At 36.3% G+C, this 21,779-nt stretch overlaps 2 protein-coding genes across 2 annotated transcripts in view; both read left to right on the top strand.

The window, feature by feature from the left end:
• The window catches only part of Slc5a3 (solute carrier family 5 member 3), a 33,386-nt gene extending 20,334 nt beyond the window's left edge, over positions 1-13,052 (top strand). Inside the window, exon 2 of the mRNA XM_023705546.1 lies at positions 1,790-13,052. Within this exon, the coding sequence (XP_023561314.1) occupies positions 2,118-4,274 (2,157 nt within the window). The 5' untranslated portion in view covers positions 1,790-2,117 and the 3' untranslated portion in view covers positions 4,275-13,052. The remainder of the gene's footprint in view (positions 1-1,789) is intronic.
• Positions 1-21,779, top strand: part of Mrps6 (mitochondrial ribosomal protein S6) — a 71,230-nt gene that overhangs the window by 20,482 nt on the left and 28,969 nt on the right. The window lies entirely within an intron of this gene.

Raw genomic sequence — 21,779 nt, 5'->3', positions numbered from 1 at the left:
TTCCTAGCTGGCAACATTTTGTATCCCTAGCACTGAAACATTTAAAGGTATAACATACATTTATTATTGATTTAAGATCTCATTCAAACGGGTGGTTGTGAATAATTTCAAAGAATTTCTTTAAAAACTTAAAACTTTTGGGTGTGGGGAAGGCGTAAGATATGACCCATTTTAGTATTTGGCAAGTATAATGTGGCATACTGAAACTTTTAAGTATATTTTTTATCTTTGGCAATTTTACAGATGCTGGCCATTAACTCTTGACTTTGAGGAGGTGGGATTTTAATCATTTTACATGGGCATAAAGATGGGATTGACATTTTTTATCTACACAGCTTTATGAATTAGCTAGGCCTAATTGAAAGAACATTACTGTTGCGGTGTTATGTCTAGTTTATTGCCAGTGAGAATTGTGTTTATATGTTTTTAGCACTGTGGTCTATTTTGAACAGATTTCAGAAGAGGTAGCTTTATTGTTATTTGTGGGATGTAAAGTTTACCATTCATTTTAAAAAGAACATACCCATGTTTATTAGAAACATGTTTTTCAAGCATGGAAAGGCTGAAATTTTCTCAGTAAAAAAAAGGACAAATGACTTAGAATAACATACAGAAGTATCAGGTTTGAATAATAATTTTCTTATTGATCTACCTGTCAGCTGCAATTATAATTATCTTTGAATAATTAGATCTTGTTTCCTTATCAGTAGAAAAGCCAGAAAATTTGTAAAAATTATTTTAGGTAAATTTAAATGTCTGTTTTGCAGAATGATTATCTTAACCCAGGACTGAAAAATATGATGGACTTTCTGAAGATGATTTATCTAATGGACAAATATGTTGTGTTCAGGTTTGGAAGACAAAATAATTTAGAAAATGACTTCTTCCTCTCCTTACTTTCAATATCATTCAAGTTAAAAGGAAAAAATATTCAACAAAATTATACCTGGGTCGGTACTTTTCTCAGAGTTTCTCTTGGAAATAGTGCCTGAAGAAAAGGAAGAGAAGGAGATTACCTTTTTTAAAAGTCTTTTTCTTTAAACACCTCAGTTACAGAAATCTTAGGGTGTTTTTATAAGTTGTGTGTTTCTATTTTTTTGCATGGAAGATCTTTTTTCCCAGAATGCATCTTCTAAGTTTTAGGTCACTGTAATTATACATTTATAGTAGAAATTTAGGGCAGTTCACTGGCAATGGATTTGTAACAGTATTTGTTTTTCTGCATATAAATTATCTGGGGATAGATGTTAACACCTAGAGAATATATCTGCTCTTTGTTTCCATCCAGAACCCTAAGGGCCATAAAGTTAACCCCAGATAATCTTAGGATTCATAGTGCTTGAAGATTAGTTTTGGTACATTTCTGAATACCCCTACCTCCTTTACTTAAATTAGATCCTGTTTCCTTATCAGTAGAAAATGCAGCAAATTTGTAAAAATGATTTTACAAAAAGTGTACTTCAAGATAGCCATGCCTATTCCAAAATGAGACTGTGACAGTAAGAAAAGAAAGGACACTATATACTGTCATGGTAGACAGTTGCTGAAGAAAGTTACACCATTTCTAAAGTTGATGAGCTTTTAGTTCAAAATTATATACTCCGTGATTTTTAAGTATCAGCTGCAAGAGTGCAGATTAGTCTTTGTTGTGAAACTGAAGTGTGTTTTAAAAGGTTTTTTTTTTTTTTAATGTCTGTTGCGCCGTTTTTGTTTGACTGAAAGTTTCCTCATCACTTGGTGAGACCCTCCTCTAATTCAATCTTTGTCTTTTGTCTTTGCTGCCTTGCAGGGTTGGTACAGTAGGCTTCACTAGACTTAGCTGCAACTCAGAATTTCTCCTCCAGCACCTGAGTAAATGCTGATGGTCTTGTGGAGAGTGGATTAAGAGTACGAGCTAAGTTCTCGATCCCAATTAAGAAGCGGAGGAAAATTTAACTGTCTCCTTCAAAGTTTATCACCACCATCAAGACAGCAAACCAAAGGACAAAGACTTTGACCTGCTGTGTTGCTCTCTGTAGTCCAGTTCACGTATGGTTTACAAACTTGACTGGGGTTACTAATAAGTAAGAAAAGTTGGACACTTCTGTCATTTGGACATTTATTCAGAAGTTACCAGAATGAGGGCTGTACTGGAGACAGCAGACATTGCCATAGTGGCCCTGTATTTTATCCTGGTCATGTGCATTGGTTTTTTTGCCATGTGGAAATCTAATAGAAGCACCGTGAGTGGATACTTCTTGGCGGGGCGCTCTATGACCTGGGTAGCAATTGGTGCCTCTCTGTTTGTGAGCAATATTGGGAGTGAGCACTTCATTGGGCTGGCAGGATCTGGAGCTGCAAGTGGATTTGCAGTGGGCGCATGGGAATTCAATGCCTTACTGCTTTTGCAACTTCTGGGATGGGTTTTCATTCCAATTTACATCCGATCAGGGGTGTACACCATGCCTGAATACTTGTCCAAGCGATTTGGTGGCCATAGGATTCAGGTCTATTTTGCAGCCTTGTCTCTGATTCTTTATATCTTCACCAAACTCTCAGTGGATCTGTATTCGGGCGCCCTTTTTATCCAGGAGTCTTTGGGTTGGAACCTTTATGTGTCTGTCATCCTGCTCATTGGCATGACTGCTTTACTGACTGTCACCGGAGGCCTTGTTGCAGTGATCTACACAGACACTTTGCAGGCCCTGCTCATGATTATTGGGGCACTCACACTTATGATTATTAGCATGATGGAGATTGGTGGGTTTGAGGAAGTTAAGAGAAGGTACATGTTGGCCTCACCCAATGTCTCTTCCATCTTGTTGACGTACAACCTTTCTCACACAAATTCTTGTACTGTCCACCCTAAGAAAGAAGCCTTAAAAATGTTACGGGATCCAACAGATGAAGATGTTCCATGGCCTGGATTCATTCTTGGGCAGACCCCGGCCTCAGTGTGGTACTGGTGTGCTGACCAAGTCATCGTCCAGAGGGTCCTAGCAGCCAAAAACATTGCTCATGCCAAAGGCTCTACTCTTATGGCTGGCTTCTTGAAGCTTCTGCCAATGTTTATCATAGTTGTTCCAGGAATGATTTCCAGGATACTGTTTGTTGATGATATAGCTTGCATCAACCCGGAACACTGCATGAAAGTGTGTGGAAGCAGAGCTGGGTGCTCCAATATTGCTTACCCGCGCCTGGTGATGAAACTGGTTCCTGTGGGGCTTCGGGGATTGATGATGGCAGTGATGATTGCGGCTCTGATGAGTGACTTGGACTCTATCTTTAACAGTGCCAGTACCATATTCACCCTCGATGTGTACAAACTCATCCGCAAGAGTGCAAGCTCCCGGGAACTAATGATTGTGGGGAGGATATTTGTGGCTTTTATGGTGGTAATCAGCATAGCATGGGTGCCAATCATCGTGGAGATGCAAGGAGGCCAGATGTACCTTTATATTCAGGAAGTAGCAGATTACCTGACACCCCCAGTGGCAGCCCTGTTCCTTCTGGCAATTTTCTGGAAGCGCTGCAATGAACAAGGGGCTTTCTATGGTGGAATGGCTGGCTTTGTTCTTGGAGCAGTCCGTTTGATACTAGCCTTTACCTACCGTGCCCCAGAGTGTGACCAACCTGATAACAGGCCGGGCTTCATCAAAGATATCCATTATATGTATGTGGCCACAGCATTGTTTTGGGTGACAGGACTCATTACTGTAATTGTTAGCCTCCTCACACCACCACCTACAAAGGAACAGATTCGTACCACCACCTTTTGGTCTAAGAAGAATGTGGTGTCAAAGGAGAGTTGTTCTCAGAAAGATGAACTATACAGAATGCAAGAGAAGAGCATTCTCAGATGCAATGAGAACAGTGAGGCCATTAACCACGTCATTCCCAATGGGAAATCTGAAGATAGCATAAAGGGCTTACAGCCTGAAGATGTTAATCTGTTGGTGACTTGCAGAGAAGAAGGCAATCCGGTGGCTTCCTTGGGTCATTCAGAGGCAGAAACACCGGTAGATGCTTATTCCAATGGGCAAGCAGCTCTCATGGGTGAGAAAGAAAGAAAGAAAGAAACAGAGAATGGAAACCGGTACTGGAAGTTCATAGACTGGTTTTGTGGCTTTAAAAGTAAGAGCCTCAGCAAGAGGAGTCTCAGAGACCTGATGGAGGAGGAGGCCGTTTGTTTACAAATGTTAGAAGAGACTCCCAAAGTTAAAGTGATACTAAACATTGGACTTTTTGCTGTGTGTTCACTTGGAATTTTCATGTTTGTGTATTTTTCCTTATGAACTTAAGGATATAGTGAGATACCTAACTTAAAAAAGTACTGGTCTTTGGAAAAAAATTATGTAACTGTTGCATCTCTCAGGCATTGTTTACTTGGTAGGTTTTTAGCCAAATTTTACTTAGTGTAAAATCATCTATTTGTAAAACTTTATTTTCCCAGAGATGGATGAAAGTAAATCTTCAACTTAAATGAAACAAAACAGACTGAACAGTGCAACAGTGTGGTTAAAATTTTTCCATACCAAAGTTAGGAGAGACCAATTATTCTCATAGAGAACTTAAAGCAGAATATATGTTAAAAGTGTCATGAATAAGGTATATTGTCTGCACTGCTAACTTTTGGTAGACCTTATGCTGAAGTAGAAGATTTGCTCATTTCTAAGTTTTTCTGTCTCTTAATTCCTACTACCATTAAAGAAAAATGAAGTTTGAGACATACAATCAGTTATGTACTGAAAATCTAATATGTTTGTTTGTACCCATTTCAGGACAGGTTGATTGCCAGGTTTAATTTTGTTAACATAAAGTCTGGATTCTGATTGCCAAAAGAAAGGTAGAATATTTGCCTGTAGGTATTTTTGTACCATCTTTATGTGTAATATTGGAGGGGAATATTCCATTGTGCTGTCACCCCCCCCTTTCCTATTTTCATTGAAGCTTAAGGAAGCATACCCAAAATGACCAAGTCAGCCTAGAAAGTTACATGTCATAGTTTAATTATTAAATGATTGTGAGGGGAACTGAAATAAGTGTTGCTGATGACCCCCACACTTGTTGACCAAATTTAAGGACTTTTTAAAGTACAGTTTAGGAATTACTAGATACCTAGCAGTGTTTGATTAACCTGTGCTGAACACACGAGTAAGCATACTCCATCAGGTTTCCCTGATATTTTTTATCCCCCTTGTATTCTTTATTAGACACATCCTTTCCCAAATGGATTAAGTTGGAGGATGCATCCAAATATCCTAAAGAAAAACTGACACTGCTTTTGTGTGCTGAGTTACCCCACTTGATTAGAGCATGATATATTAAGGTTGACGTTTCAGAAGAGAATTTTAGTTCTGGAATCATTACATTCTTGATAACATTGCTCCTCTATCCCCTATCCTCCCCCCCCCCCAATGCCCTGCCATCTGTACACATCCTCTACATCTTTGTTATATAGTGTATTAAAGCATGAGGATGTTTCAATGCAAACTGGCCATCAGTAACAGGAAACTCAAGAGTGCATGCTGGCCACTTGTAGATTTTCAGTATAGTCATTTTTTGTGTAACGTATAGCATGTTCAAGAGGTGCCATGAACAAGAACTTTGGAGTATAGTAGTGCACTTGTAGAGATGATTACAGGACTTGCGTAAATTTTAAGACCCTTCTCTTGACATGGCTTAGTTTGTCCCAGTTGCAGCATCCGTGGATGGGAATATTTTTCACAGGCTGTTTCTACTTAGAACAGGGTACAAAAGATGTTAGAGAAAATCTCTATAGATTATATAGTACTGTGTCCTCCATGAAAGAAAGCTAATTATGTATCTACTTTCTTTGATTTTCTTTAAAATGATGCTTTTTAAATTGCATGATTTTTATTAAGCTTGTATTAGGGAAAATCACTTTTGTAGATAATTTTGTAGATTTTGATTCAAAACTCAGCCTTGATGACTTCAGATTTTTTTTTTTTTTTTTGTAGTGTACAAACCTGTTGTTTATGATAGACTCAATTAGTCCAAAGTTGATTTTAGAAGATACCAGGTAGAGCATAATGTCTTTCCATCTTCAGAAGACTTTGTCATGGACTGAGTAGGTAGATGAAAAGTAATTTATTGTGAATAGCATGTATTTCTAAAGAGCTGTAGAGTGCCTTGTAGAATTTTTTCCCCCCAATTTGATGAAGCTTACAATCTGGGGGTAAATAGATAGGGACCATCTTTTTGTATGGAAGTTGAGGCTGTAACTTGTCTCAGATCATAAAATCTATTTGGGAAGAACAGAAGCCAGGTCACCAAATCTGGACAAAGTGTTTGTCCAGATGTTTCTAACAAACCATTTGGTTTTTCAGTGCTTTGTGCAATTTTTCCAAAAGAAATATTCGTCCTTCAAGACAACTTTTTGTTATTTGAGAAAGTAATAGAATATTAGGCTTTCAGAACTGGCATTAAATTGTAGAAATTAACATTGGCTTTGACTCTGAACATACTGCCATATAACTCAGCAGTGAGAATTAACACATTGGCTGGGCACTCTTCCTTCTTTTCACAGTGTAAGTGAATAGAAAGTATTTATAGATTTTTCTGTATTTAATGTTGTGTCTTACTAGGTTGGATTATTAGTGTCTCCCTACCTTCTCTCTCATGTCTTAGTAAGATACATAAAATATATCCATCTTGTGTGTATATATAACAGTAGGTTAAGTTTAGGGTATTAATGTCTGTAAATAAGGAATGACTGTTAGTATTTCCAATAGAATTGTTTATTCTTGCCAGTATAAACATCAGTTTAGTTAAAACTGAAGTCCCTGAAGCTTGCTGTGCTTGTGACTTTCCATTAATAATGTGCTTGAATAGGTATGTGAATTTCTGATGGCAGCTTCATTTCAGGAGACTTATTTCGTCTATTTTTCATTAGAATGATTGTTCCTGGAATGTTGTATGGACTGTCTTCAAGCTAGAGAAATGTTATTTTATAGGTGATACTGATCTCTGTAGACATCAATGTACATTTTTATATTTGCTCAAGCTGAGTTTCAAAATTGACCCAAGATAAGGAGATAAGGTTACTAATCTTTTAAGGTGGAGAAAAATACCAAGGTGAAGAGAACCTGTAGATGTTTCCCAGCTCCTAGATTTTTGTTTTCTTAGGCAGTCTTTCTTGCCTCTGGATCTGATGAGAAAGGCTGAGGCACACTGGTACACAGCATGGCTCTTGTCTCTTTTGTGGGACCTCCTATCTTCTGTTCATCTCAGAAGAGTAACTAGCTGAGCTAACCTTTTTTCTTTAGCCATTCTTTCCTGGGAGGTTACCATTTTTCTCTCTATAGAGCGCATCAAACAATATAAATGGTATGCCTTTTAGCCTAAGTTCAATAGATTTCAATCTCTAGGGCTTCCTTTTCACTTGACTGAAATGATCTTGGTTGTCTTTTTGAGTACAGACTACCTAGGGTCCTGTAGTCTTAGCCCTTAGGGAGTCCATCTCAAAAAATAAGCAGAGATCTATCATTTTGTGAAATTTCCCATTTTAAGAATTGGGTCGGAGGGTTGTTGCTCAGTTCTTTTATCTAAAGTCTTGTCTTGTTTTCTGTATTGGCAATCCATGACTTTTTCTTTCTGTATACAAGGTGGACAGATTTCCCCATCTTTGAAAACCATTTCATGTAGCCTATGGGTTCTCATTCTTTTTTGCCAAGTAAATGACCTATTTCAATGGTGGCAAACCTATGCCATGTGGGTTGCAGTGGGCTGTTTGTATCATAGAAACTCTAAAAGGTTCGCTACCACTGACGTATCTATGTTGTCATTAAAAGAATAGGTCCTTCAATGTTCTTGTCTGGCAGTGTTAGGTGTACTTGATTCCTTCAGGTTTTACTCCTTGTCTCTATCTGAGGCATGATGACAGGAAAGAAAACCACATGTGCTACTACTAGTGACACCTCACCATTCTGAGTTTGAGTTGAGACAAGATGTGTACAAAGCCTTCTTGTTAAATTATGTAATTGTAGAGCCTTGCAAGTATAAAATTTTCCTGAGAAATCAGGAAAACTGTTAAGATGCTGATTAGTACTTAAGTGATACAAATGAGAACAAGTTGGCAGAGGAACAAATGTTAGCTTGATTCTAGAGCCCAAAGCATCTTGGTTATCAGCCAATTTTAGCAAGTTTCTGTTGGCTTGTACCACTGCCAGTGGTTCAGTGTTGTCCAGTGGTAAACTACAGTTCTGTATGGCCTTGTCCAGTGCTATGTGAACATGTTGAGCCACTCCCCTTGTAAATGAGAGTATTAGGGAGTAAGATCTAGCTTGGTAACTTATTTAATCTTATGTACACATTAACTTTAAAGGTTAATATGACTGATGTGTGATACTAATAATTTAGTCAGAAAAGTACTTGTGGGTTTCAGTATCCATGAGATTTCTTCTGTGCCAGGTACTAAAGTGCTAAATTTATTTCATTGTTGATATTATTACCCCGAGCAGACTTTGTAAATGGCACGCATTGCTATACATGTGTGCATACTTTTAACGTGGTCTTTTTGTCTCCTCTCACGTTGATTTGTTAGTTCTTTGCCAAATTCTCATTTTTCTTAATTTTTTTTTGTCAGCTTACTTCATTTTCAGGCATATTGTCTCGGTATTTAAAACTGCTACTTTGCCCCTAAATTAAGGACTAAGATCAAAATGACAAAATATTGGGTAATAGTTATGTTTAAGTGTACTAAATTTATGCTGGCCAAAAATGTCAATTTTTGAGAATAATTTCCTTAGGTTTGTGTTGGTTAATAATAGAAACTAATAGTTAAGTCAGGTTTTTTTTTTTTTATTCTCAAAACATCATTTTCAAAAATTAGGGAGAAAGTGATAGTGAAAATTTGAAGTGATGATGCGATCAGATTGCAGAGAAGCAGTACTTTATTTATATGCCCAAAATGTTCTGTTGTTTTCAGCACATAAAGCTAAAAAGTTGAAACTTGTCAGTTGGCAGATAGAGAAACCCATTTGTATTGGTAGTCCTGAGGCTAGATTGTATAAAATGTAACGTTTAGATTACTGGATTTGTTGGTTTAACTTGGTACAGATCCTCCTTGTTAAAGTCGAGTCTGTCCTCTGTTGGAATAGTGTAGCTGCTCAGCTACTTCAGTTCCTAGTAGAGAATGAAGCAGATCTGAGTCCCACACCATTATTTATTCATTTACTCATGTGAATGTTTGTCTTTAAATGTCTCCCTTACCAGTGCTGGACCTAAACTATTGAGCACCTTTAGAGAAATGGTGTGAAACTGATATAATTTGTATTTATCTCAATCAACTCCTTTAAGCAGATTGGAGTTTGTACCCCATTTATTGGATAACCAACATAACTGTTGACAGATAGTCTTTTTTCTTAGAAATGAACAGAAAAGGTTTGGTATATCTGTATCATGTACTTTACTTTTCAGGGGAGTATCGTAAATCATCTGTGGCTGTTGACTTAATTCAGTAACCTTACTGTGTATAACAGTGCTTGAATTTAGTTACCTTAAACAGTATTGAAGAGAAGGGTCTAAAGAGCAAATTATGGTGTCAGATTCTCCTTGTAAAGGACCAGTGGTTTTGTAATTCTCAGAAAGGGAGAAAAGAACTTTGCTGTTGCCTGTGATAAATAATACCCCCCCATTCCATCAGGATGATTATGTTCAGTGTACCCTACCAGTAAGGGCAATGTATATTACAGTGGTTTTCACAACAGCTCAAGTTGAGAGTAGATATTTACAACCTAATTCCTTGATGAATTTACTCTGTTCACTACTGCTGCTGGATAAAGGACTTGATTTACTGCTTTTAGATAAAGTAGATAAAGTTTCAGTTTATCAATATAGCCTCGACCAGTGGTGACAAACCTATGGCACATACCCTGCAGAGGGCTGTTTGAATTATTGAAAGCTCTAAAATGTTTGCTATCAAGGGCCTAGATTTACATGAGTAGAATAAATGTTCATTAGTAACTCACTTTTTTCTTGTGATAATTGAAAATGAAGTTAGGCTTATTGTTGTTGAATTCCCAAATTGGCAAAGGCCAATAGATATGGTATTCCATTGTAACCAGCTTTTGAAACTTAGATGTTTGGATTAGTGCCTTCTGGGTGTCAGTATTGACGAATAGCTTGTGCCCCCCTTTTTTTTTTAAGAACAAAATTCTTTGTTCTTAAATTTTGTTATAACTAATGAACATTTAAAAAGAAGCCCACATATTTACATACATTACATGTAGCTTTTAGGTTCAGGAAACAGTAGCTTGGTTAATTTTGTTGTAGTCTAATGTTATTTATCTTTTTTATATTCATAATTAAAATGTTAAAGTCATATTTCTGTTGTATCATTTTCCTTTGTAGGTTTGAAAAGTATGTCTGAGGACACATAACAGTTAATATTTCATGATAGAGAAAAGCTAATGGTCCGTAGAAAGCACAAAATCATTTTCAAGTGTGTGTCTCCACACGTAGAAAGCACAAAACTGATAGTATTCTTAGTAACCGACAAGTGCCAGTCATTAACTTCCCAAGTATTTATCTCAGAGTTGTTATAAGGACTACAGTAGTGCAAGCTGTAGAAAATGAGGCATCTCAGTTACAAGTGATCCCTAAGTGATGAAGGATTCAAGGTAATAATGTTTGTTCTGCTTTGGTGGAGAGAGAATACAAAGGTCCAGAAAAATGTGATTGTATTTGGGGGTTGCTAATAGAGATGGAGTCTTCAGGTTAATTTCCACAATCTGAAAATAAAGAAATAAGGATAGACATTCAGGGTTTTGGTGAGAACTCATAACTTTTTGCTCTAAGCTATAGAGCCATTGGAGGTTTTTTCCTTTTTTTTTTTTTTTTTTTTAATCTTGCCTTGTGAAAATAATACCTTTCATCAGTGGTACTCTAAGAAACATGGAGATGTTCACATTTTCATAGGGTAAATACTGATTTAATTTTTGTGCAGGTTGTATTTGAGAGTGAAGTAATCTTTATTTTCTTCATATGCTTGATTGTTTCATTTTAGTGGAGAGTGTTCTGAGCATTAAACTAATCCTGAGACAGATTTACAAACAAGAATCACTTTGCTTTTTCACAATGGCACTAATAACGAAAGATTCTTTATATGTCCCATCATTCTCAAGACCAGATTTAGAGGAATCTGTGAATATGCTTTCAAAAAAGGACAATACATTTCTTCCACCCAGCAACTCCCTTATCTTGTCTCTCACTTCATTTATTTCCAAATGGTCCACACTTAGCAAGAGTAAATAAATAGCTGTATCTTGAATTTTGTCTGAATGTCAAATACAGTTCTTAGGAGAGAAGTAAATTCCTTGTTCCTGCTCTTCTGTATTTTGTGTGTTTATCTTCTTAGGGGTGGGCTTGGTCAAATCTCATATGTCTAGAATTAAGATTATAGTTTGTGTAGGCTAATGTGACATGTTTTAGGTGAGGTAACCTGAACATTTTGAGGGAGATTCCTCTTTCCAGCACAAAGCTAGCCAGGTGTTTATCCATATTATTTTAGAATGTAAAACCTTAGGCTTGAGAGGGCAGTGTCAGGGGAGAGGAATACCAGGAATGGAAGGAACTGGAGAAGTTTGAGGAGCAAGCACCCTTGGCTTAGCAGAATGTGAAAATGCAAATCAGTTATAATCTGTTAGTCCTGTATACTATGTATTCTGTACTGTTAAGTTTAAAATAGCTTATTAGAACTTAATGAAATACTACTTTTGAAAATTCCTTTGGCAGAGATATCTTGGATTTATAATTCCATGGAAAACTGCTTTAATTAGCCTAGGTGAAAAGTAGCCCTAGCAGTGTAAATATGTATAGTTAAAATTTTCTAATTTCACTGTGAGATTTCAGACTTTCAGTGGCAAACAGATCAAGTCTTGCTCATGGACTTTTCTGTGGGGTTGTTAAAATGCAAAAGCTTTATTTTTTTTAATAATGACATACTACATTAGTGTCAGATAATGGTATGGAATCTGTAACCTGCTTTCCCCAGCCATTATTGCTTCAGTTTATAGATTGCCAGCAGAGTTCAGCAATAGATCAGGGATTTACCACTCATTCTTTGCTTGGATGTCCCGTGTTCTCTTTCTAGACCTGTGTTGGCAATCACAGTATGAACTGTGTTAGGCTTCTCAGTGCTTTTTTTTTTCTTTTTTGATAAGATGGATATCAAAAATAGTTGCTGTGCAAAAGTTAGTAGTCTTCTTCAAGAAGAAAAACAATTCCTTTTCTAATAATATCCTGTGAAATTGCTTCATTCATTCCTTTGTTTTTAAGCCAAATGTCAGCAGAGTACTGCTGCTTTTATCTAGTAATTTTGATATGTAAGTATTCATGCATTTTTAAAAATGTCTACATTGCATAATATTTTTCCCAGTGTCCTGCCTATTATGCTTTCAGATTTTTTGTAAAAGTCCAGTCGGTACACTGGGAGTTGTATTGTGTTCATGTATCATTTTAGTCATTTAGCAGTTGTAGAGCAAATGTGATTATAATGAATTTGATGAATTAATTTTGTTAATGAATTTTTTATTGTAAACTGATTAATAATTTACCCTTGTTCACAGCTTTTTGTTTTAAAGTTTAACTAATTGGGTCCATTTTACTGTGCAGTGTTTTAGTTGCCAGCAGAAAGTAGAATTTGGTATAAACCAGGTTATTTCCATATTGAAGGGAAAATAATTAAAATTGTAGTTTTAAAATTCTTAACCATTTACAATAATTCTAACTTTATTGTATACAATCTGATTTTTAAAATTGTAGACGTGTGATCCTTGATTTAATGTATTTTAAAAGTGTTACTGAGGTAAATCTAATGAGCTGTCAGTTTTCATTACTGACTCTGTAAAATACACTGTTCTTTATGTACTGTGTGTTATTTTGCCAGCTGCTGCATTAGCCTTCAGAAGTATTTGGAAATTTAAGATGAACTACATTTCTTGCAAAGTACATTCCTTTCTGTGGTATTTTGTCTTGTAACTGAAGTATAGTAATTATTTTATGGAAATGTTAGCACTTCTGTACCAACTTTGAATAAAATGAAAAATTGACATTTTTGTGACTGCATATTTTTAGCATGAGTATGTCTGTCCCTGAAATGTACAGTGATTTGTCTCCAAGTTGAAGAATTTGTACCTCAGTTTCATATTCTCTGTTTACTCATTAGATTCAAACTGCAGTTTTGACAAGAATATAACACATTATGGTACATTCTTAAAAACTTCACACTAGGGGACATGAGATGTGTTGTGCTGTTACTGTTGGCGTTTACCTCCGACTTGGTAAAGTAGTGTCTGTAGGTTTCACCAGTGTCAAGTTGTTTTTTCCTTTAGTAGTAAGAAGTAATTTGTGAGATAAGATTAGAGGCTTGTAAGCCATCTCTTCTGCATTATACTTTTTTTTTTTTTTAAGCTTCCTTGTCCTTGTATTCTCAAATTTTCTAGTTATATACCATATACCTTGCAGATTTTTCTCTTACACTGGCCCTTAGTGGGCTCTCTGAATGTGATACCTCCATTCTGGGATAATGGTTTTCTTTTTTTGAAACCAATTTTGTTTAGTTCTTGGATCTACTTTTTAAGAGCTAGAGTTCACCAAATCATTCTTGAAGCCTTTTGTTCTGTCATGGTTGCTGTATCTTCGTATCTTTGAAGAGAAGATTTTTGCCTTCTAGATTTTTTGCTCCATAAGGTTTTTTTTTTTTTCTCTCTCTCTCTTGTTTTTGGTGTTTCATGCTAACTGCTTTTTTCAGATGTATGTTGATCGTAGTTTTAGCATCCATTGATAATTCTTGCCTAATTATTACTGCGATAGTACAAAATGACTACTAATTTATTTTTGGCCATCTTCAATTTAATTTTTCGCTTTTTCCTTCCAGGATGAACTCCTTGATGATTTTATTGAATGGGTTACAATCCACTAGTTTTTATTTGTCTTAAATGCTTCCAAATTTTGCTAATGGTGGTGGTGGGAGGCACCTTTCAGCACTGTTTTTGTGTTCTGTGATATTTGTATCAGTGTTTTGAGTACTTACTGTTTTCTAGCACAACAGTCTTCCAGGCTTATCTTGTCTTTTCCCTGCTGCAGTGGGGTCAGACATTTAATAGGGAATGGGTATATATGTACTTACTGCCACAAGTCTGTCAAGATTTGGCCTTTTGTTATGCAGATACCCATGTACTGATGATTCTACTTCTAATCCAGTACTAGGAGTTTTGTTTAGGCTGCTTTCATTCTTTTCATATTTCCCTCTCCAGTTGTCAGACATCTGATATTAATAGGTCCCCCCCCCCATTCCTGTGACTCCTTAAAATTAAGCAAATAATTCTTTTGACATACCTGAAAATGTTTAGCTGCACACAGAATTCTAGGTGGGAAAGCACTTTCAGAATACAAGGACTGGAATCTTGAAAAATAATGAAATTTAGGAAGCTTTTTTTTTTTTTTTTTTTTTTTTTGAGCTTTCTAAGTCCCTGTGTTCTCAAATTTTCTAATTATATGCCATATACCTTGCAGATTTTTCTCTTACACTGGTTCTTAGTGGGCTCTCTGAATATGGTACCTCCATTCTGGGATAATGATTCTCTTTTTTCTTTTTTTGAAACCAATTTTGTTTAGTTCTTGGATCTAATGGATAGCTACACTTTGTTTCATTGGTCTTTTAATTTTTGTCTTCCCATTCTAGGGATTTTTCTAAACTACCTTCCAACCTTTCTGTTGAAAAGAAATTTTAAAGCAGTTTTTGTTGTGATTTTTAAGAGCTCTTTAGTTCACCAAATCATTCTTGAAGCCTTTTATTCTCCCATGGTTGCTGTATCTTCATATCTTTGAGGAAGTTTTTGCTTTCTAGATTATTTACTCCGTAGGTTTTTTTTTTTTTTTTTTTTCCTCTCCCATGTTTTGGTGCTTCATGTTAACTGCTTTTTTCAGATGTATGTTGATCATGATGTTTTGCCTATATTTAGTATGGTGAACTAAAAATGCTCTGAATGTGTGTGTAGAGCTTGTCAGCTCCAATATTTGGCATTCATGGCCTGGTTATAGGACAAGTCCTGCAGCATCATTAGAATAGGGAAAATTCACTAAAGAAAGCTTGGGACATAAGACTAATTTTCTCATTAAGGTGTATCATTAGAATACTTATGAATTAATTATTAATTTTAAAGAGTTTTATTAAACAGTTAACAGAAGATCACAAAAAAATAAAATACTGACTTTAATATTTTTGAGTGTTAAAATTTTCAACATTGACTGGTGTTTGATGTACAAAGTCTATAAAGAACATCAGAAATAAATTCCCATATATATGAACTACAATGAAAATAGCAGTAGCACTGTGCCAAAGAAAACATTTACTTCAGTTACCATACCTACAGCACTTCAAACACAGGACAACAGTGCATCCCATACACGAGCATTACTTACATGATAGCACATGTCTTTTTGACTTTCCTAGCCTTTTTGTAGGAGGTACTTGACATCTCAGTGGTCTTGTTTTGTCAGGAGGTTCTTATACAGTGTATAGTTAGCCAGACCATAGAATACTAATGAAATTAGGAAGTTATTAATACACATTATGTACTTAGGATAGATCTAAAAATTTTCACATTAACTGCACTTGGTTACACAAAATCCAAAAGATAGCATCAGAAATAAATTTCTTTGTGAACGACAAAGTAAATGTAAACAAAAGCCTACCACAGAAGTAAGCTTTGCTTCAACTGTCATACCCAAGGCAGTCTTCACATGTGAGAGCTACATGTTCAGTGCACACATTTCACACTCCTAATACGTTTTTTTTTTTCCTTGTATTTCCTTGTATGGCACAGTTAACATCTTGTTTCCCTGTTGTCAAGGTAGGTCTTTGTAATGCTGTGCCTGGCTGTTTACCTGTTAGCTCATGAGTGTGTTCTACAGTTTTTTTTAGTTCCCTGGGTAGAAACATTTTGTTTTTCCTCTGCTATAAATGATCTCTTATGAGCTCCAGTTGCTAAGAAAATTTCTGCTTGATATTTTGTACTTATTATTTTCTTCGTAAGCTATCAAACTGTGCCACATGTTTAGGAGTGAGTAAAACACCACTATGAGTCAATGTTTTGTGTTTCAAATAACATAGTTGCTGTATAACTCCTCAACAACATCTACTCAGTGTTTGGCTCTGTTGTTGAAAGTGTCTATCTCAGGCTTCTGTTTTGTTGAGGTTTGCCTATTGATATTTCCATCATGGTGAAATGTTGACCTCAGCAGTACAGTATGGTTTTCTTTGCCAGGTACTAGGCCAGTGGTATCTTCTGAAATCCAAAGATTATACTGTACAGTTCTCTGTTTTAAAATTGCAGCATTTCATTTGAAATTTCTGCTTTGCTCCTGTGTGCAGTTCCTGTGCTGGTCAGCTTGTGCTCTGTTAGCAAGTATAAATGGAAGCTGGTAAACCAGTTGTGGAATATCACATTTTGATTAGTTTGGAAGATGGGAAGAACAAGTCTGTTTATTATATTATTGGGTTTCTTGCTGTCCAAGTAATAAACAGGGCCTGATGTCTCTGTTCCAGGATAGATGTCTAAATTAAAAGAACGATAAAGCCTTGCATCTATAAAGGATGTAAATTTTTATGCCATGTTTTGAGCCATTGCTTTTCCTAAATCTTTTTTACATTCCTGTGATCACCATGAGAAATCTATGCTAAGTACAACAGGCCTATGAATGCTTTCATATCAGCTACTAGGGTGTCATAGTGAATATGGCTGTTGATGCACACAGAATACTTGCATTTCATCCTTTGTATATTTCACAGCATTGTGTGGCATTTCATTTGTTAAAACTTCCAACACAACGGCAGTGCTAGCATTCTGTCCAATAGGTTCTCTATTTTTGGACCAAGTTTTAACTTCGGGTCAGTCCGTTTGGTTGCATGGTCATTTTGCAACATTTTGACTAGTCAAGTATGTACTCATGCTGTTTTCTTTGTCATCTGTATCGAGGAGGTCTACATCCCCCGTCTCTGTATCACTGGTTTCTTGTTCCATTTTACTGTCACAGGAACTTTGGCTCACATGACCAACATCAAAACCATCATTATCCTCATTATCCACCCACACCGCTCTTCTGTTATGAAAACATTATTTTACCATCGTGGATCAGTGTCCTCATCCATGCATGAGTAATCTGATAATTCACTTTTGACCTCCTCCAAAACTTACAAATCTGATTTCTCAAGTGCAAGATAAAAAGCAAAGTTTATTTTTTATTTTTATTTTTTAAACTGGTGTGATGTGATTCTCTTGTACCCTCTTTGATGCTTGGGTAAATATACACAAAACCAGTTAGATGGAACAAGAAGGTGAGTCTAAATTCTTTCTGTTTTGACACTTTTGCATACATGTATACTCCTTGCCATACCAAGCAGCTAAATATAGATTGCTTCCTCTATCAGATGCACAGCTGGTACTCTAACGTTAAAAATTTGTAGTAGGAAGGTGAGGGATGGATCTGCTGGACCCCAGGCTTTTAGAGAAATGTAAAAAAGTTCTCACCATGAAATTTTGAGCGGAAAGTAGGAAAAGAGTTTAGAGGTCTTGGCATTCACTGTGCTTTTTTTTTCTTAATCCTGCTTTAGTGAAAATTTAGTGATGTGCCTATGGTCTACAGGTCAGAGACCTTATTCCTGTAGTATCCATTTCAGGGAATAAACCTCCAAATGTGCATCTGGGGACTCAAGTGACCCTTGAACTTTCCACCAACTCTATTTTATTAGTCTCACTTAACCCTCAGTTTCAGAGGTGCCCAGAGTTGTCAGTCCCAGATACTTATGGAATTGTGATCTCTGTGTGTGTGTGTGCGTGCGTGTGTGTGTGTGTGTGTGTGTGTGTGTGTGTATTTAATTTTTGGTCTTTCCTTCCATGTTGTTTTTTCCCACCACCTTTGTTTATTCTAAAATTTTATTGCTGTTGTCCATTCTTTGTCCCATTGTTACAATGTTGTATCTTAAAAAGGCCATATAATAGATCAGAATATCAAATTATACACTGAATGTATACAGATTTTGTCTTTAAAACTGAAAAACATCTCTTAACAGTAATTCCAGTAGGTTTTCTAACATACTTAGAGACTACAGTGTAGTCTTGCAACTTGCCTGAAGTCCTGGTACCCACTCTTCAATTATTCCTTGAGGTTGAAATTCCAGAGCCACCTCTTGCCTTCCTTTGAAGGCATATATTAACTATTGAGTTTTAAAAGTTCCTCTTCTGCCTATGTGCAAAACTGTGAAGATTGTTCACATTTCTGAGGGTTCTTAGAAGCTATACAGGTGATTGTTGTGTACAGTGAATGAATCTCATTTCTCCCAGCTACTGAGTTTGAATACAGGGTACTCTACCATTGAGCTACATTTCCTAACCCTTTTAATTTCCAGACTTGGTCTCACAGTATCTGCTAACCTTGAACTTGGATCTTCCTGCTTCAGTCTCCCAGATAGCTATGATTTCGGACATGTATTATGCCTGGTATATTTATGGATTTTTACTGTGGAAAATTTTATTTTTATCTTTTTGTTTTTGGCAGAACCAGGGATTGAACTCAGGCCTTTGTGTTTGCCAGGCAAGTTTTTATTCTACTGCGCTATCTCCCCGTCCCCCTTTTTTATTGTGGAAAATTTTAACACAATTCATTAACACAGACATAGTGTAATAGTTGTATTGGTAGTGGCTGGGATCTATAAATTTACCTTGAACATTGAGTTAGCAAACTACTGAATCATTTCTTTTACAAGTACAAGGTCAGATTCCTATGAGCTCATTTTTGTCATCTGAATAATCCCTAACCTTATTTTATGTATATTTATGTTTAAAGATACCATGTTTAATACAACTTGTTGATTTGCTAACATTGAGCTCAAGGTCAGCAGCACTGCAAATCATACCTGAATGACGCTTATCTAATATATTTTTACCATTAGGCTCATCACATCCTTATGTTCAGGATCACTAGATGGCAGTTGTAACACAACTAGAGACCATTTCCCACAGCAAATGAAGCAGAAAACACAAATACAAAGACCATGGAGCTAAATAGGCCATACTCAATTCTTGTTTATGTTACAGCTCTTGTTTTTCTTGGGTATTTGGAGAGCCAATATACAAAACTTATTAAATAGACAACCAACAAATACAGGTTTACCAAATAATGATGATCGACTGCATTTATGACATAAACACTAGCCATCGAAAAAGAATGTTAGCAACATCCATAGACCCAGGTATACTCATTCTGCTCTAAAAAGTTGGGGTTTTAGGTTTCTTTAGTGACCCCACATCTTTTGCTCCCAAGTTCTCCCTCTGAGCTGTTATCTTTTCTTGACTTTATTTGAAATAAAGTTACTCATACTGAGGCTTAATGTTCTCTTTTCTTTGAAATATTGTCTTAGATTATTTTTTGTTTCTGTAACAAAATAACTGAGGTAGCAGTATTTTTTTAAAGAGTACAGGTTTGTTTGATTCCAGAGGCAGAAAGTTGAAGAGTATTGCACTAGCATGTGTCTCCCATGAGACAGAGAAAACTTTTAGAACAAAGCCCACTGCTATGGTAATCCCTCCATCCATGCCCTCATGACTCATCTACTTCCTAGAGGTCCCATCCAAACACCATTGACATGAATTTGGGGATTAAATTTCCAACATGTGGAATATGGGTGATACATTGAGACCATAACAGGTACTGTAGCATAGGACATGGAATTTTAGACCACCTTGGTCTTTTGACTTTTTCTTAGACAACTTTAAGGTAGTTGAGGTCCCCTTTCTCATGCAGTCTCCAAGTTGGATTCCATGCTTCAGGGTGATGTTCATCTGTAGTAAGAGGAACTTGAGCAACAAAATGAGAACTGCATTTCCTTGGGTTTGCTCTCCTTCCAGGTTTGATTTGAAATCTCATTTTCACAGCCAGTGGTAAACTCCTTTAAAGGATACTGTTGTTCCCACATAGGGTTTGCTTCTGTTTCCAAAAGTTTAGTTTGGATTTTGTTACTGTGACATTCCCTATACACTCTAGGAGTTATGTTAGCATTGATCCGCTGAGGTTTTAAAAAATCTTTTAACTTCATCCTAAGAAATTTTAGATGTGTGCAGGCACATTATGTGCCTTTATTTCTGCTTGCCTTTCATCATATGTCTAGTTCCTTTACAACACGTCTATTTTTGACTAATAGTCTGTATCTTGGCTTTATGCACTTGCCTTTTTTAAAAAAGGGTGCTGTTTTCCTCTTTACAATAAAGATCTTATTTCTTACACTTTATGATTCCATTTACTCTTTCTTGCTTACTAGTTGAATTAAGTATAGCTAGCTCCTTTAATATATTCACCAAACATTTATGAACACGTACTGTGTGTCAGGTTCTTTGCATCTCCATTGTCTTATACAGATGACTAAGATGCGGCTGTGAAGAAGTTTAGGAGAAAGAACAGACTCTTAATTATACTTGCAAGATGTATGTGGAATGAGAATGGTACCATAGGGTTATAGAGCAAAGGCACTCTTCTAGAAAGTGGCTGAATATTGCTGGATGTAAATAAATGAATTTATTCCTGTAATTCCTTTCTTTTTACTTCTACGTCCTTTTCTCCTTTTCTGAGTACAATAGTCTGTTAAGTGCTTTTCTTGCACAACTTGGATGTAAGCACCATTGCAGTGGCCTGGTTGGTAGATGCCCTTTTGGTGTGTGTTTTCAGCCCATGTTTCTAATTCTATCAATATATTTATATACTTTGGAAATCTCAAGCTAGTCATCTGAGATTTTTGCTAAACTTTGGACAGGCACTTAGTAGATACACAGGACCTAAATAGAATTTCCTTATAAAGATTTTTTTTTTTTAAACTGGCAAAATGTGTGGTTGAATCTTAACCTCCCCTTGACATTCTTGTCAACTTAGTGCTATCCCCTTCTACTTTGTAAAGAGGCTGAAATATAAGACAAAGCCAGTGAAGTGAGTTGTGAATATAGAGCAATCAGTAAGGTAGGTAGCTCTGTAATGTCTACCTGATTCTTGCTCTTACTGACCATTTCATAAGCATTGCTTTGCATTTACTTGCTACCATAGTAACCAAGCGTCCTGCTAATCATGCCTTTTCTACCTTCTTTTATTCATCCGTAAGTACTTTTGGAGAAGGGGGAGGGTAGGTTAGAAATGGACCTGGTAGGAAGATTGTGTGCTTTGGAATCTCCTTAGAATAACAAGTATTTAATATTAGCATTTTCCAGTTGAGTGTGTAGTGAGAAATCCATTATTACTGTGAGAAAGAATGAGCTTTTTGCATTGTTTAAGGTTAGAGAAGAGTGTTGGTTAAAATACATTAAAAATGAAATTTAGCCAGAACTGTTCATCTTTAGAGTGATGAGAAGCTGGCTATTGTCCCACTATAGCATAGTTCTCACCTTTACTTGCACATGGGAGCTTTAAAAATTGTGCCCAGGATTTTTACATCTCCAGGCTAGTTGAATTGAAATATCTGAGGGCGAGATGTTACATTTTCAGATGATACTGAGAGCTTCAAGTTCATTCTAAGCTGTGCTGAAGAAAACCATGATGACTCTGCCTTAGTGCTTTGACTTAGCTACATCATGAAACTAAAGATAGATTCCATCATGCATGTACCAATGGTGATTCAAGCGAATTATGGCACCACCTTGAATATCTTCACTGATTCTTGAATAATCTTTGACTTAAGGGTCCAGAAACAAGATGCTTGTGGAATAAAACTATTATAGTTGAACTACATGGATTTA

The sequence above is a fragment of the Octodon degus genome, unplaced genomic scaffold, assembly GCF_000260255.1.
Source record: "Octodon degus isolate 3935 unplaced genomic scaffold, OctDeg1.0 scaffold00225, whole genome shotgun sequence".
Classification (NCBI taxonomy): domain Eukaryota; kingdom Metazoa; phylum Chordata; class Mammalia; order Rodentia; family Octodontidae; genus Octodon; species Octodon degus.
Note: the sequence above shows the minus strand (reverse complement) of the source record. Positions and strands in the feature narration are given on the sequence as shown.